This window comes from Oncorhynchus masou, chromosome 32 (assembly GCF_036934945.1).
Source record: "Oncorhynchus masou masou isolate Uvic2021 chromosome 32, UVic_Omas_1.1, whole genome shotgun sequence".
Taxonomy (NCBI): domain Eukaryota; kingdom Metazoa; phylum Chordata; class Actinopteri; order Salmoniformes; family Salmonidae; genus Oncorhynchus; species Oncorhynchus masou.
This window is the reverse complement of record NC_088243.1, coordinates 27977484-27995769: the sequence shown is the minus strand read 5'-3', so window position 1 is coordinate 27995769 and position 18286 is coordinate 27977484. Positions and strand designations below refer to the sequence as shown.

The 18286-nt window shown below is 47.0% G+C and overlaps 1 protein-coding gene across 1 annotated transcript in view; it reads left to right on the top strand.

Annotated features, from left to right (window-relative positions):
* Positions 1-18286, top strand: part of LOC135525837 (kinesin-like protein KIF26A) — a 120627-nt gene that overhangs the window by 53807 nt on the left and 48534 nt on the right. Inside the window, exon 4 of the mRNA XM_064953762.1 lies at positions 5986-6185. Within this exon, the coding sequence (XP_064809834.1) occupies positions 5986-6185 (200 nt within the window). The remainder of the gene's footprint in view (positions 1-5985; positions 6186-18286) is intronic.

Here is an 18286-nt window from a genome sequence, read left to right as displayed (position 1 = left end):
TGGAACCACCAAGACTCTTCCTAGAGATGGCCGCCAAACTGAGCAATCGGGGGAGAAGGGCTTTGGTCAGGGAGTTTACCAAGAATCCGATGGTAACTCTGACAGAACTCCAGAGTTCCTCTGTGGCGATTGGAGGACCTTCCAGAAGGACAACCATCTCTGCAGCACTCCACCAATCAGGCCAGAAATAAATGTCACATGACAGCCCGCTTGGAGTTTGCCAAACGGCGCTTAAAGGACTCTCAGACCATGAGAAACAAGATTCTCTGGTCTGAGATTAAACTCTTTGGCCTGAATGCCAAGTGTCACATCTGGAAGAAACCAGCCACCATCCCTACGGTGAAGATTGGTGGTGGCAGCATCATGCTGTGGGGATGTTTTACAACGGCAGGTCAAGGGAAAGATGAACAGAGCAAATTACAGAGAGAGCCCAGCCAGAGGCTGGACTTGAACCCGATCAAGCATCTCTGGAGAGACCTGAAAATAGCTGTGCAGCGAGGCCCCCCACCCACCCTGACATAACTTTAGAGGATCTGCAGAGAAGAATGGGAGAAACTCCCCAAATACAGGTGTGCCACGCTTGTAGCGTCATACCCAAGAAGACTCTAGGCTTTAAACGGTGCCAGAGGCGCTTCAACAAAGTACTGAGTAAAGGGTCTGAATACTTATTTAAAAGTTATGTTTCTTTTTTCTTTTATACATTAGCAAAAAAAATCTAAAATCCTGTTTTTGCTTTGTCATTATGAGATTTTGTGTGTAAAATTGATGAGTAAAAAAATAGTTTTAGAATACGTAACAAAATGTGGAAAAAGTCAATGGGTCTGAATACTTTTTGAATGCACTGTAAATAGTTCAGCTGTTTGCCTCCGTTGACAGGTGGCATACACTAGAGGGCCTACACTTTTATAAGAAGATTGTAAATTATGTTGTTTTAATGATCAAACATGAATCGAGGGCAAACACTGAGCGAGTAAATATGCAGAGGGACTGGTTGGTGTTGACAAAATATATCCTGTCAAGCGACATACCGTGTTTGACTTCAGGTTGCTGGTTACCCAGTGGATGTGTCACCAGGATGAATGTGAAGGGAAATTACAGGCTTAAGTCTACCATTTGTTCAAACTGGTTCTTGTACACTTTCACTGATCAGTGTACAGTTTGATATACTTGTGATTTAGAGTGAGGATTAACCCTGTGTTGTTATGGAGACCCTGGTAGGAACCATGCTTTTTATTATGGGCTGCCAGGGTGATCAGTGGAATTTGTCAGCACTCCCTCTGCTGGACCAAAGAGCGAGAGATCACTGTTCTACTTCCAGCTGAACCCCACTACCCCCTATCCCCCTACTACCTGTCTCTCTCTCCCCAGGCCAGCACTCCAAGAGCAGCCTGGGACCTGCCTCATCACCCATAGTCATTACCAGTCCTGGGGCCAGGCTGAGGCAGCTTCCTTCTGCTTCTGACTCATACCCCAGCTGGCAGGCAGCGCTGCAGACAGGCTCTGCTTTGTTGCCCCTCTACATCTCAACCTGTAACATACTTTCACACAGCAAGATTCATGGGCCTATCAGAGAAAAGTGTCCACTGTAGTACTTCACTGCTTATGGTTTGTGTGTAGATGTGTAGGTTTCTTTCATTGTAGAAAATTAGTGAAGACATCAAAACGATGAAATGACACATGGAATCTTGTAGTAACCCAAAAAGTGTTAAACAAATTAAAATGTATTTGATATTCTTCAAAGTAGCTGTCATTTGCCTTGGTTACAGCTTTGCACACTCTTGGCATTCTCTCAACCAGCTTCATGATGTAGTCACCGGGAATGCATTTCAATTAACAGGTGTGCCTTTGGCTCAAACACATTAAGAAGGAACAATCAGTTGTGTTGTGACAAGGTAGGGGTGGTATACAGAAGATGGCCCTATTTGGTAAAATACCAAGTCCAAATTATGGCAAGAACAGCTCAAATAAGCAAAGAGAAATGACAGTCCATCATTACTTTTAGACATGAAGGTCAGTAAATCCAGAAAATGTCTTGAAAGTTTCTTCAAGTGCAGTTGCAAAAACCATGAAGCACTATGATGTTCATTACAGTTACCAGCCTCAGAAGTGCAGCCCATATAAATGCTTCACAGCATTCAAGTAACAGACACATCTCAACATCAATTGTTCAGAGGAGACTGCATGAGTCAGGCCTTCATGTTCGAATTTCTACAAAGAAACCACAACTAAAGAACACCAATAAGAAGAGACTTGCTCGGGCCAAGAAACACAAGCAATGGACATTAGACTGGTGGAAATCTGTCCTTTGGTCTGATGAGTCCAAATTTGATATTTTTGCTTCCAACCACCGTGTCTTTTGATATGCAGAGTAAGTGAACGGATGATCTCTGTATGTGTGGTTCCCACCGCGAAGCATGGAGGATGAGGTGTGATGGTGTGGGGGTGCTTTGCTGGTGACACTGTCAGTGATTTATTTAGAATTCAAGGCACACTTAACCAGCATGGCTACCACAGCATTCTGCAGCGATACGCCATCCCATCTGGTTTGCTCTTAGTCCCACTATCATTTGTTTTTCAACAGGACAATGACCCAATACACCTACAGGCTGTATAAGGGCTATTTGACCAAGAAAGAGAGCGATGGAGTGCTGCATCAGATGACCTGGCCTCCACAATCACCTGACCTCAACCCAATTGAGATGTTTTGGGATGAGTTGGACCACAGAGTGAAGGAAAAGCACCCAACAAGTGCTCAGCATATGTGGGAGCTCCTTCAAGACTGCTGGAAAAGCATTCCAGGTGAAGCTGGTTGAGAGAATGCCAAGAGTGCGCAAAGCTGTCATCAAGGCAAAGGGTGGCTACTTTAAAGAATCTAACATATATGTTCATGTGTTTAACACTTTTGTGGTTACTACATTGCATATATGTTAGTTAATAGTTTTGATGTCTTCACTGTTTTTCTAAAATTTTGAAAATAATACAAAATAAAGAAAAACCCTTGAATGAGTAGGTGTGTCCAAATGTTTGACTGGGACTGTGTGTATATGGCCAATGATATAATGGCTAAACTGTAATTAGATATAGGCTATCACTTAATTACCATTCACACCGTGCAGCCTCATGAGTGTTGCCAGACTCAATGTGCAGTCCAGTACACTACAGTCCAGTCCAGTACTAAATCACTTCTATGCTCGCTTCGAGGCAAGCAACATTGAGGCATGCATGAGAGCATCAGCTGTTCCGGACGACTGTGTGATCACGCTATCCGTAGCCGACGTGTGTAAGACCTCTAAACAGGTCAACATACACAAGGCTGCGGTGCCAGACGGATTACCAGGACGTGTGCTCCGGGCATGAACTGACCAACTGGCAGGTGTCTTTACTGACATTTTCAACATGTCCATGATTGAGTCTGTAATACCAACATGCTTCAAGCAGACCACCATAGTCCCTGTGCCCAAGAACACAAAGGCAACCTGCCTAAATGACTACAGACCTGTAGCACTCACATCCGTAGCCATGAAGTGCTTTAAAAGCCTGGTAATGGCTCACATCAACACCATTATCACAGACACCCGAGACCCACTCCAATTTGCATACCGCCCAAACAGATTCACGTATGACGCAATCTCTATTGCACTCCACACTGCCCTTTCCCACCTGGACAAAAGGAACAACTATGTGAGAATGCTGTTCATTGACTACAGCTCAGCGTTCAACACCATAGCACCCTCAAAGCTCATCACCAAGCTAAGGATCCTGGGACTAAACACCTCCCTCTGCAACTGGATCCTGGACTTCCTGACAGGCCGCCCCCAGGTGGTGAGGGTAGGTAGCAACACATCTGCCACGCTGATCCTCAACACTGGGGCTCCCCAGGGGTGCGTGCTCAGTCCCCTCCAATTCACCCACGACTGCATGGCCAGGCACGACTCCAACACCATCATTAAGTTTGCTGATGACACAACAGTGGTAGGCCTGATCACCCACAACGACAAGACAACCTACAGGGAGGACGTCAGAGACCTGGCCCGGGTGGTGCCAGAATAACAACCTATCCCTCAATTTAAACAAGACTAAGGAGATGATTGTGGACTACAGGAAAAGGAGCACCGAGCACATCCCCATTCTCATCGACGGGGCTGTAGTGGAGCAGGTTGAGAGCTTCAAATTCCTTGGTGTCCACATCAACAACAAACTAGATTGGTCCAAACACACCAAGAAAGTCGTGAAGAGGGCACGACAAAGCCTATTCCCCCTCAGGAAACTAAAAATATTTGGCATGGGTCCTGAGATCCTCAAAAGGTTCTACTGCTGCAACATTGAGAGCATCCTGACCGGTTGCATCACTGCCTGGTACGGCAATTGCTCGGCCTCCGACCGCAAGGCACTTCAGAGGATAGTGCGTACGGCCCAGTATATCACTGGGGCAAAGCTGCCTGCCATCCAGGACCTCTACACCAGGCGGTGTCAGAGGAAGGCCCTAAAAATTGTCAAAGACCCCAGCCACCCAAGTCATACACTTCTCTCTGCTACCGCATGGCAAGCGGTACCGGAGTGCCAAGTCTAGGACAAAAAGGCTTCTCAACAGCTTTTACCCCCAAACCATAAGGCTCCTGAACAGGTAATCAAATGGCTACCCAGACTATTTGCATTGTGTGCCTCCCCCACCCCTCTTTTACGCTGCTGCTACTCTCTGTTTATCTTATATGCTTAGTCACTTTAACTATACATTCATGTACATACTACCTAAATTGGCCCGACCAACCAGTGCTCCCGCACATTGGCTAACCGGGCTATCTGCATTGTGTCCCACCACCCGCCAACCCCTCTTTTTACGCTTCTGCTACTCTCTGTTCATCATATATGCACAGTCACATTAACGATACCTACATGTACATACTACATCTATAAGCCTGACTAACAGGTGTCTGTATATGGCCTTGCTACTCTTTTTTTCAAATGTTCTACTGTTTCTTTACTTACCTGCACACACACACACACACACACACACACACACACACCTTTTTGGCACCATAGGTTAGAGCCTGAAAGTAAGCATTTCACCGTAAGGTTTACACCTGTTGTATTCGGCGCACGTGACAAATATACTTTGATTTGATTTCCACTAAAGTCCAATCCTGTACACTACAGTCCAGTCCTGTACACTACAGTCAGGTCCAGTACACTACAGTCAGGTCCAGTACAGTCCAGTACAGTGCACTACAGTCCAGTCCAGTACCCTACAGTCCAGTCCAGTACACTACAGTCCAGTCCTGTACACTACAGTCAGGTACAGTACACTACAGTCAGGTCCAGTACACTACAGTCCTGTACACTACAGTCCAGTACACTACAGTCCAGTCCAGTACACTACAGTCCAGTCTGTACACTACAATCAGGTCCAGTACAGTCCAGTCCAGTACACTACAGTCCAGTCCTGTACACTACAGTCCAGTACACTACAGTCTAGTCCTGTACACTACAATCAGGTCCAGTTCACTACACAACAGTCAGGTCCAGTACACTACAGTCCAGTACACTACAGTTCAGTCCAGTACACTACAGTCGTGTACACTACAGTCCTGTCCAGTACACTACAGTCCTGTCAAGTACACTACAATCCTGTCAAGTACAGTACAGTCCTGTCCAGTTTACTACAGTCCTGTCCAGTACACTACAGTCCAGTACACTACAGTCCTGTCAAGTACAGTACAGTCCTGTCCAGTTTACTACAGTCCTGTCCAGTACACTACAGTCCAGTACACTACAGTCCTGTCCAGTTTACTACAGTCCAGTACAGTGCCGTTGCCATCTTGTGGGTAGTTAGTTGGTGCTGAGGTGAATAGTCCTAAGAGAGGGAGTAAATGGACTGGAAGAGAGGTGTGGAGGACCAGTAGTGGTGGTTAACCCTTGAGGCCCACTCATTGCTAATGTCTGTCTCTCTGTCTCGCTTTGTCTCTCTGTCTCTCTGTCCCTCTGTAGGCACAAGGTCTGATGGAGGAGGCAGAGAGGGACATCCCTGGCCCTACCATGGCCCCTGTCCCCAGCTCCCGCTGTAACCTGACACCCAGCCGACAGAATAGCCCCGTCCAGCTGGGACAGTGTGCTGTCGGCCCCCCTGGCCCCACCTCCACATCCACCTCCACTCAGAGCGCATCTGCGGCGGCCTCCTTCTTCATCAGGTAAGCTGCGTCCACAGTACACACAACCCCCCTTTCTCTGAAATCACACCTGAAGAGAGAGTCTGACAAAGGGCTGAGAGTGATGATGATTAGGGTCTGCTGTGCTGTATTGTGGTGGCTTTAGGGTGTGTGTGGTTGGCTACCTCTGTATGGCATGCTGTTGTGGAAGGGATCTGTTTGGAGACTTGTCTTTACACAATAAGGTTATGGTTCATTGCTGCACTACACTCTTAGAAACAAAGGATCCATCTAGAACCTTAAAGGGTTCTTCCACTGTGCCCATAGGAGAACCCTTTGAGTTCCATGTAGAACCCTTTCCATAGAGTTCTACCTGTAACCAAAAAGTGTTCTCCTATGGGGACAGCCGAAGAACCCTTTTGGAACCCTTTTTTCGAGGAGTGTAGAGTCGAGCGTGATGTGGACCGTATCCATGAAGATGTTGTCCTTGCCATTGTTGAATTATGGCATACTTTAGGCTGTGCTGGAACACTGTGTGGAGAATAGATTGTGAGCATACATTAGGCTGTGCTGGAACGCTGTGTGGAGAATAGATTGTGAGCATACATTAGGCTGTGCTGGAACGCTGTGTGGAGAATAGACTGTGAGCATACTTTAGGCTGTGCTGGAACGCTGTGTGGAGAATAGACTGTGAGCATACTTTAGGCTGTGCTGGAACACTGTGTGGAGAATAGACTGTGAGCATACTTTAGGCTGTGCTGGAACACTGTGTGGAGAATAGACTGTGAGCATACTTTAGGCTGTGCTGGAACACTGTGTGGAGAATAGACTGTGAGCATACTTTAGGCTGTGCTGGAACGCTGTGTGGAGAATAGACTGTGAGCATACTTTAGGCTGTGCTGGAACACTGTGTGGAGAATAGACTGTGAGCATACTTTAGGCTGTGCTGGAACACTGTGTGGAGAATAGACTGTGAGCATACTTTAGGCTGTGCTGGAACACTGTGTGGAGAATAGACTGTGAGCATACTTTAGGCTGTGCTGGAACACTGTGTGGAGAATAGACTGTGAGCATACTTTAGGCTGTGCTGGAACGCTGTGTGGAGAATAGACTGTGAGCATACTTTAGGCTGTGCTGGAACGCTGTGTGGAGAATAGACTGTGAGCATACTTTAGGCTGTGCTGGAACGCTGTGTGGAGAATAGACTGTGAGCATACATTAGGCTGTGCTGGAACGGTGTGTGGAGAATAGATTGTGAGCATACATTAGGCTGTGCTGGAACACTGTGTGGAGAATAGATTGTGAGCATACATTAGGCTGTGCTGGAACGCTGTGTGGAGAATAGACTGTGAGCATACTTTAGGCTGTGCTGGAACACTGTGTGGAGAATAGACTGTGAGCATACTTTAGGCTGTGCTGGAACGCTGTGTGGAGAATAGACTGTGAGCATACTTTAGGCTGTGCTGGAACGCTGTGTGGAGAATAGACTGTGAGCATACTTTAGGCTGTGCTGGAACACTGTGTGGAGAATAGACTGTGAGCATACTTTAGGCTGTGCTGGAACGCCGTGTGGAGAATAGACTGTGAGCATACTTTAGGCTGTGCTGGAACGCTGTGTGGAGAATAGACTGTGAGCATACTTTAGGCTGTGCTGGAACGCTGTGTGGAGAATAGACTGTGAGCATACTTTAGGCTGTGCTGGAACACTGTGTGGAGAATAGACTGTGAGCATACTTTAGGCTGTGCTGGAACACTGTGTGGAGAATAGACTGTGAGCATACTTTAGGCTGTGCTGGAACACTGTGTGGAGAATAGACTGTGAGCATACATTAGGCTGTGCTGGAACACTGTGTGGAGAATAGACTGTGAGCATACTTTAGGCTGTGCTGGAACACTGTGTGGAGAATAGACTGTGAGCATACATTTAGCGAGGCGCTAGTGCCCGTGAATGGATAATGGTATTATATAATGTTATACATGTAAAGACAGTGTCTCACATAGGGGCTTAGGTTCAAGCACATAAAGTGCCTTGCGAAAGTATTCGGCCCCCTTGAACTTTGCGACCTTTTGCCACATTTCAGGCTTCAAACAAAGATATAAAACTGTATTTTTTTGTGAAGAATCAACAACAAGTGGGACACAATCATGAAGTGGAACGACATTTATTGGATATTTCAAACTTTTTTAACAAATCAAAAACTGAAAAATTGGGCGTGCAAAATTATTCAGCCCCCTTAAGTTAATACTTTGTAGCACCACCTTTTGCTGCGATTACAGCTGTAAGTCGCTATCAGTTTTGCACATCGAGAGACTGAAATTTTTTCCCATTCCTCCTTGCAAAACAGCTCGAGCTCAGTGAGGTTGTATGGAGAGCATTTGTGAACAGCAGTTTTCAGTTCTTTCCACAGATTCTCGATTGGTTTCAGGTCTGGACTTTGACTTGGCCATTCTAACACCTGGATATGTTTATTTTTGAACCATTCCATTGTAGACTTTGCTTTATGATTTGTATCATTGTCTTGTTGGAAGACAAATCTCCGTCCCAGTCTCAGGTCTTTTGCAGACTCCATCAGGTTTTCTTCCAGAATGGTCCTGTATTTGGCTCCATCCATCTTCCCATCAATTTTAACCATCTTCCCTGTCCATGCTGAAGAAAAGCAGGCCCAAACCATGATGCTGCCATGTTTGACAGTGGGTATGGTGTGTTCAGGGTGATGAGCTGTGTTGCTTTTACGCCAAACATAACGTTTTGCATTGTTGCCAAAAAGTTCAATTTTGGTTTCATCTGACCAGAGCACCTTCTTCCACATGTTTGGTGTGTCTCCCAGGTGGCTTGAGGCAAACTTTAAACGACACTTTTTATGGATATCTTTAAGAAATGGCTTTCCTCTTGCCACTCTTCCATAAAGGCCAGATTTGTGCAATATACGACTGATTGTTTTCCTATGGACAGAGTCTCCCACCTCAGCTGTAGATCTCTGCAGTTCATCCAGAGTGATCATGGGCCTCTTGGCTGCATCTCTGATCAGTCTTCTCCTTGTATGAGCTGAAAGTTTAGATGGACGGCCAGGTCTTGGTAGATTTGCAGTGGTCTGATACTCCTTCCATTTCAATATTATCGCTTGCACAGTGCTCCTTGGGATGTTTAAAGCTTGGGAAATCTTTTTGTATCCAAATCCGGCTTTAAACTTCTTCACAACAGCATCTCGGACCTGCCTGGTGTGTTCCTTGTTCTTCATGATGCTCTCTGCGCTTTTAACGGACCTCTGAGACTATCACAGTGCAGGTGCATTTATACTGTGACTTGATTACACACAGGTGGATTGTATTTATCATCATTAGTCATTTAGGTCAACATTGAATCATTCAGAGATCCTCACTGAACTTCTGGAGAGAGTTTGCTGCACTGAAAGTAAAGGGGCTGAATAATTTTGCACGCCCAATATTTCAGTTTTTGATTTGTTAAACAAGTTTGAAGTATCCAATAAATGTCGTTCCACTTCATGATTGTGTCCCACTTGTTGTTGATTCTTCACAAAAAAATACAGATTTATATCTTTATGTTTGAAGCCTGAAATGTGGCAAAAGGTCGCAAAGTTCAAGGGGGCCGAATACTTTCGCAAGGCACTGTAGTTTGTACTATTGTGCTTTTCTTTAGTATGTACACCTGTGTACACACAGTATGTACACACAGTATGTACACCTGTGTTTTTTGTTGTTTGGTTCCATTAAAAGTTTCTAGTGCCGTTTGTTGTAGTAACATATTAATGTAGCTTGTATTCAGTGTTGATCTTGTGTACATTCAGAATGAGTTGCTCCATTTAGCTATGGCAATGCTCATGCTCTGGAGGATATGTGTGCCTCCACTGGGGGTACAGACAGCTCTCCATAGGCTGCTCTAATGCGGTAGGATGTCATTGCTAGAGTCTCTGGCAGATTGGTCGGGGTGTACATTCCCTGTACAGCCTCGACTCCCCAAGGAGCTGTGTGACATAATTAATTTTATCCTGAGGGAAGCTGGGTAAGGATGATCTATTGGGTTGTTAGAGCATTGCACCCTGGGAGGCAGAACCCTGGGAGGCAGAGAAGACAGGAGAGGGGGACGTTGTGTAGTGTGACGGTGACATCCTGAAGGGAACAGGGAAGGAGCTTGGCTTTCTCCAAACTCTCCAAGTGAGCTCCCCTCGCCAACCTTAGTGGGGTCAAAGTATAAGACTGGGACCATGGGGCCTCTCCCTTGGCAAGGAGGATATTCCAAATGCTCTTCTAAATGTGTCACTTCCTGTACGTGTCACTTCCTGTGAGATACTTGGCAGGTCAAGCGTGAACAACAGTGAGTTGTGACCTAGATGCGGACAGGGTTCGTTTCAGAGGCTGATTTATTATTTCTACTGTTTTCTTTGGACAGGAGCTCAAAAAGAGAGGGCAGGACAAGCCGTGCTGTGTGTGTCTCTCAGTAAGGGAGGGGGACTTGTTTTTCCCGTCCATTGCATCCTGGTGGGACAGGAGGGGAGGTGGTGGAAGCAGTGAAGGGTTCCACCTTTCATTTCATCCCAGAGATACTTCCCTGCCAAGAATGTGTGTTGTTTGACTTGGCGAGGAGAAGGATGGTGATGACGGGGCCCGGACAGCTTTAAACAGCATCACATTCCACAGATTCAGATACAGGGCGGTGGACGGCTGGGCGGTAGGCAGTTGAGATGCACTGGTCTAGACTGGAAGCACACCCACTTCCTCAGGTACTGCAGCTGTTGCCTCCACAAGCACCTGCACTGCTTTAAGCACTAGAATGTAAGCCTCCATCATCATCGTCATTCATCATCATTGTCATCACCGTCATCTTCATCTTTACTCTAGCATCAGGGTCAGTGTGCAGGCTAGGGTTGTGTTCCACCACTGCTGATTGCAGTAACAGTGTTTTAGTTCTCAGAGGTCAGCAAGCACAACTGTGTTTAACACATCTCCTTCTTATCACTCTCTCCCATTGACATTTGAATTAACAAATTAGCCCTTCATCTTTTGGGGCTGATTGAAAACATATTTGTGATTTAAAATTCATTTTTGTCCTCTAAAGATACAATTAGTGAAATCCATGTGAAAGTGCTGAGAGGCTAGGATATTTGAGCAGAATAACCAAACATTGTTTGCTCCTGTCTGGAGTGTAGCATGCTCCACAGACACTTGTCTGACATTCAGGAAAGCTGTCCAACTCACAGATGACATTTTAATTAGAATGCAATTAGGTAGATGCTGAGGGAAAAGAGGAGACTGAGAAAGAGGGAAGGAGAGAGAGAATACCACTTCCTCTTAGTGATTGCCTCTGGTGCAGATAATTAATTTTTTAACTCAAGCATTCAACATTATTTTAAACTTGTCTGGTCCATTAAAAAAGGCATTTGATTATAAATGTTCATTTGACAACCCAGAAACTCCAACTACCATTACTCTCAGTGTTGTCGTCTGCTGGGAGACTCAGTTAAGCTGAGTGTTCTCTCATGTGGCTCCCCTACTCCCTGCCCAGGGAAAATGGTCTAGGTTGGGTCTCCTCTCCATAATGTCTCCGATCATTATGTAGGCAGGAAATGGGCCTCGATATGAATTCAACAATTGAAGCTGAACTATTCCTCTCCTTTTACTACGCTGTCATTACTGGTTGCTGATTGCTCATCAAAACTCTTCTAAGCTTTCATTTTTTAATGTATTTTTTCATTCATAAATCTATTATTTTCTCAAACTGACCATCATTCATGAAGAATGGTGTCTTATAGCTTCAGTAGGGAGACATTTTTCACAATGTAAAGGTATTGTTCAATGACATGAAATGCTTTGGTCAAAGCAAATAAGCATACAACATGTAGTTTAGTATTGACATTTTACAATCCCCATTCAACTCTTGCTGTCACCCATTATTTTCCCCCTATCAACCAGAGTGTGCTGAAACAAAGATTGGTCCGGGTCAATAATGAGCAATTGGCTATTAGATGGACCATAAAATAGCCTCTAGACAGGAGAGGTTAAAGGTCAGGGTCTGTCCAAGCAGAGTGGTCAGTGTGTGTGTTTCAGTATACAGAGGGAGGATGAAGGGAAGGAGGGAGGGGGTAGGGAAGGGTTGGGAGGTGGGAGGAGAGGAGGAGGAGGAGGAGGAGGAGGGAAGGGAGGAGGATGGGGGTGCTCATTCAGCTTACTAGCGTGTTGAATACTGATTGCTTTGTGACGGAGCATGTGATTAGTGTATTGACACAGCGTTTAGTAATGAGAGCAGGCAGTGTTCCCAGCAGGGGCTCTGGCTGCTCGACTAAATGGCGTGTCCACTGCCGACACACCGTCCACCCTGCTCATCCCTCTGTTCTATTAACACCTGATGATTGGGAATGAGGTGTGTTTCTATCCCTTGGGACCCATGAGGGGAAGGGGAAAAAGAGAGGGAGAGGGAAGGGAATGCTAACCGCAGAGCAGTTCTTCTCAATGCTCGGAACAACTTTTGCTGTCCTGAGTAAGAGAGGAGAGCAAACCTTAAAGCTAAGAGGAGTGTTTGCAGTGTCCAGGGACAGGCGGGTTCAGGGTAGGGGCGTGGGGCAGGGAGAACAGCTGTTAGCAGGAATGTGGCCCTGGAGCAGTGTCATCACAGGAGGAAGTGTCTTTACGGCCCTGTGCAGCCCTGGAGCTGCTGCTGCCCAGGTGAGTGTGTGTGTACTGCAGTAATCACCGTGATTGTGGATTGGGAAGGCTTCTCCCCAGGCAAGGCCTGCCTAGTCTTTGTGTCTGAAAAATAGTGTGCTGCTTCATCACTGAGACTGTGCAAAGTAACCATAGAAACAACTCCCCATGACTAACATGAAAGCTGGCCAATTAATGTGAATAAATATGCCCGAGGCACGCTAATCAACATTTTTGGAGCTCTCCATACAAATATCTTAATCAAAGTTTTGTTGCAACAACATCCCCTTGAAAGCTGTAGACCCGGCTACAATTCATGAATGTATAACCAGGCGATTGTCACTGTAGAGATGTTTCTCTCTTTCTCTTTCTTTCTCTCTCTCTCTTTCTCTTTCTCTTTCTCTCTTTCTCTCTCTCTCTCTCTCTCTCTCTCTTTGTGTGTGCCAGTGGCCTTTTTCCTGTGTGATTGTTATTGGAGTTGGGGTTGCGTTGGTGTAGTGGTGGAGGTGGGTGTGGGTTGGTGTAGTGGTGGATATAGTGGTGGTGGTGGGGGTGGAATAGTGGTGGGTTGGTGTAGTGGTGGAGGTGGGGTTGAGGTTGGGGGCAGGAACGTGGGGGTAGGAACGTGGGGGTGAAGTGTACCATGGGCCACACACTCCACTTCGACTGGAGGAGATAGGAGAGACAGGGAGACTGTGAGTCCAGATATAGAAGGGAAATGCAGTGTTTGTTTGCTGGCTGTGTTGTGAGTGACAGGGGAGATCTGTGTCAGGGATATATTGTCTGATAGATGAATGCTGAGTGGAGGGAGCTGTGGAGCGGCTCTGCTCTGAGCTGGGCCTGCTGGCCAGGGGATAAAGGGACTGAGTGGATGCAGGCAGAGAGAGTGGAGTGCTGCCGAGAGCGTCACACACACACACACACACACACCGTCAGCATGCTTGGGGTGATGCTCCAGACCACCGGTTTCAGGAGGAGGAGATCAGAACCTGTGGAGGGGAACGCTGGACACCTCACCACCATGGGACTCAAGTAAGTCACACACACCCCAACCCAGGGCTGGAGGAGATACACAACTTAGTTTGATGGGCGATGCAGCTGCCGTGTTTGGGTGTGTTTATACTCCTGCTGCTGATTGTGCTGCAGTCAGTGTGTAGTGTTGATTTTGTGGAGGAGTTGTTGTGATCCCTGAAGGTGACAGGGTAATGGTTTTGTCGAGCTTCACAAAGATGGGTGTTTCTAGCGATGGGAGAATGTGAGCAGAATGCTTAGTCAGGAGAGAACATCATTGAAATGCAAGTTTAGCCTCAGCTTTATTTTGAGGAGGGTAAGCGGAGTGGAGTTAATACTAGCTTCTGTGTTCAGCATAGCCTGACTGGCAGGAATTCATTTATCCATACCTTTAGTTGGTTTTGTTTTTTGGGAGACATAGAATCTAAAAAAAATCCTGAATAGATCAACAGAAGCGTTGATGGGTGGTGAGTGGGTTGGTGGGTGATGAGTGGGTTGGTGGGTGATGAGTGGGTTGGTGGGTGGTGAGTGGGTTGGTGGGTGGTGAGTGGGTTGGTGGGTGGTGAGTGGGTTGGTGGGTGGTGAGTGGGTTGGTGGGTGATGAGTGGGTTGGTGGGTGGTGAGTGGGTTGGTGGGTGGTGAGTGGGTGGTGAGGGTTTGGTGGCTGGGTTAGGCTGTGCCATGCTATTGGTCTCTTTGCTGCTATTCCATTGAGACTTACCCCCTCACCAGTGTTTTAGGTTCATGTCGGCTCTAGTGTTACTGTGTTTCCATCAGGACTAAAGACTTGTGAGACGCATAATTAACAACCTCTGCATCATTCAATACTGTTGTTTTGTGAGAAGGTGTTAAAGTTCACAGTTAGACATGGTTATGTATTGTAAATGCCAGCTGAAAGTACCCAGGACCTTGCCTTGGCTCCAAGTCTACACCTGTTGTATTCGGCACATGTGACCAATAAAATTAGATTCGATTTTGATTAGACCAGGTCTACCGGAGCCATGGCCCAGTGAGACACTGGGGCCAGCCCAGGCGTAAATTCTCAGTGGAAATAAAGCATTTGTTTACTCTGGGTTAAAACACCAGCTGTTATTTTCCTGTCATAATCAGGCTGGGGCTAATGTCTGTCAGTGGAGAGCAGAGCAGCGGTAGCAGCAGCAGCTGAGCCAGGGGATGGGGAAGGGCTCTGGCAGTGTAACCTCCAGATAAGGCCAGGTGTGAAAAGCTATCAGGGGCCTGTCTAGCATCATCAGTGGGGAGGTGTTGATGGAGATTCAGCCTAGACCCACCGCCTCAGGGATCAGCAGCAGGCCACCAGGCAGGCCCCTTCCTTTTCTTGGGGGGTCTACTATCACCACTAGCAATAACCAGGTGGATCACCCCACATCCCTTCTACCCCAATATCACAGCCTCCACCCCCTGCCTATAGCCCACACCCCCACCCACCTCTCAGCTCCTCCCTCAGACCCCCTTCTTCTGTTATACCCAACATGGTACTGTATATGGAATGGGTCAGATGATAGATCCCCTCATTTGCCCATTTAACTTTTTTAGTCAGTTAGGTTGAACTCAACAGAAAATGCCAATGAAGTCATTTATCCAGTTTTGCTAAGTTAGTTTAATTGATTTAGTATCGGCAGCTGTAGATACTGTAGTTTTGGTTCTTGGTTTCTTGGAGGAAATTGGAGGGATTGTAAGTCATTTTAGAACAGCCTGAGTGAATCCATATTGCAGACCCTTCTTCTCAAGCCAATCACCTATACTTCATCTGGCTGTCCTGGGTAGTGTAGTGCAGTCTGCTGCACAGTAGAGATAGTGCCACCTCATCAGACCACCACTGCAGTGGTATAGACTGGCACTGCCCTCCCCTGGACATGCCCATCTCTCAGGATATGATGCCAAGGCATGATGCTGCTGTGACCCCTGGGTATCTGTGGGAAGGCCTGTGTTGTGACAGTCATGTTGGAGGCGGTTGTGGCCTGCATGGTAAACATACACAGAGAGAGGACTGGCGGGGAGGGACAGGGATGGGAGAGAGCCCCGAGGAGAGTGCTGACTGGAACCGTGTCCACTCCCCCTAAACACCTGAGTCAGGAAGTCTGGCTGGCCTGGCCCACGTATCATAGCAGGGGGATGTTTGCTGGAGCTGACAAAAGGCTGAAACGCTGACTCTAAGCGCTGGCTAACACTGGGCCATAGAGTCAGCCCTGTGGGGCAGTGGTTGGGCTGTGACCGATTCCTTTCACGCAGGGGGAAACTAGGGGATGTTAGAGGGAGACCCACTACGTCCTGTGTGCCTGTCACCTGACATGACAGTGCCTTTGTCTCAGCGTGTGCTGGTGGTGATGATCTAAAAGGCTAGGATGTGTTAAATGTCATGTGGGTAGGAGAGAGACTGTGGCCTCAGCATTTAGGCAGCACATAACCAGGCCTGTTAGACTGTTCATCTGCCCAGGACTTCCCATTCACACAGATGATGAGGCTACTAATGGAGGTGCCATAAGAACCCTGCTGGGCTGCAGTGATCTGGGCATTAGTGTTAAGTGATAGGAGCCTCTGAGCTGATATTCTCCCACCCGGCTGGATTCTATGCATTACAGTAGTTGGGGTTGAGGCCAGCTAACCCTACAACATGTACTGTAAATCTCTATGGCATCCCTCAGTGAGAGGTGTCATGCAAATTCAGACTATTATCATTGTCATTACAATTGCAGGCCTCTCTGGATTGTGCTGGAGACGAGAGAGAGGCTGGAATAAGAATACAAGTTAATTGCAATAGCTGCCTGCATGGAATATGCATTGAAGAATGTTACGACCTATTGTCTCCCTGAACCACAACATAGCGTGTGGTCCCTTCTCCCATAAGCTCACCCTGGCTTTATTTCCTCAGTCTGCAGAAACAAGATGGCTCCCACTGGGCCGCTGTGTTTCTGTGTCCTCCACCCCTCTGCTCCACAGTGTCAGCCTGCCTGCCTCTCCCAGGTCCCGGCCTTGCACTAAATATGAATAACTAATAGCGTCTTAGGCCTAGTCAGTGTGAGTTGATTTCCCCAACTGGTAGTTCTCTATATATCAGACCACAGTCATTCTAATTCACACAAACACAGTGCCCCTGGACTCCCTGTGTGTGTTGCTAATCCATCTAACCTCCATTGTTTTTCAATGTGGATGTTCATGGTGTTTCTGATGGAGCTCGCATTACCATTAGAGGACAGAGGGCCATTGTCAGGACAGGTAGATAAGCTCTTACCTGATCCTCAATAACAGGGTGAATAGATGTACTACTCCACCACCTCTCCACTGTTCTCCTGCTTCTCTTCCCTGGCTTCGGGGCTCCAGGCCTGGATGACTGTCCAACAGTTGAATGGGAACCACAGTTCTCTGCACATGGATCCAGGTCAACAGTGTTGACAGTGATTGTCTACCTCCATTATGGGAAGTCTCTCATGAACGTCTCCTGCTGCTCTTCTTGCTTGCTTTGGGTGGGGGGGATACTGTTGATCTGCTACAGGGTCCTCTTTATGTTGGGTAATACTGGCCATGGTTGGAGTTTTGAATCAGAGATGGGACAGTGTCTATTCTTCTTGGTAAAAAGGCAGAATCAATAAAACCTTAGTGTGGACAGGGTTTATCTTGTGTTTGTGTTTGCAGCCTGCCTGCCTGCCACTGGCTCCATGCAAACTGTCTGGAATGGATTGGATTATAGTTCGTAGTCAGTTCATGACCCAACACGTGAGAACCTGCTGCAGTGCTAGAAATCCCATTATCCCTAGCTGACTATGTTACTTTGAGTGGGAGTGTGTGTGGGAGTGTGTGTGGGAGTGTGTGTGTGTGTGTGTACTATAATAATACTGTAGTAGTCACTGAGCTCTGGCTCTGTTTAATATTTACGGTCACACCTCTACATTACTAAACCTTAAAGCTCACCGGTGTTGGTGTTGTACAACACTGTAGACCCTCTCTATCTCTCCCTACCCCAGACTCTTAGAATAGCTTTGTTCAGAACCTAGGAATTCCTCTAGCCTTTTTGGATTCCCAAATCCCAACCATGCTTCCATGCGCTCTCCTCCCCTCTAACCCGTTTTTACTAGACTTGGATCCCTCATGTTTTCCCCGGATTGCGTACTGACTGGTATATAGATGGCAGATTAAGGAACACGTGTTTGAATCCCCTCACCCCCACCCCCCCGCTCCGCTGATTAATCACTCCCAAATGTTCCCAGCAGCCTGTGGGGCTCGGCCTGGCCTGGTTGTTGTGATAGCCTCGGCGTGGAGGAAAGCAAATAAATAATCGCTAGGTGTCTTACCCTGCCAGGCTCTGATTAATGACAGAGAGGAGTGGCGCAAGAAAACGCCCACCCCATCTCTCTCTTGTCATTCTCTCGCTCCCCATCCCTCTCTTGTCTTTCTCTCCCTCCCCATCTCTCTCTTGTCTTTCTCTCCCTCCCCATCCCCCTCTTGTCTTTCTCCCCATC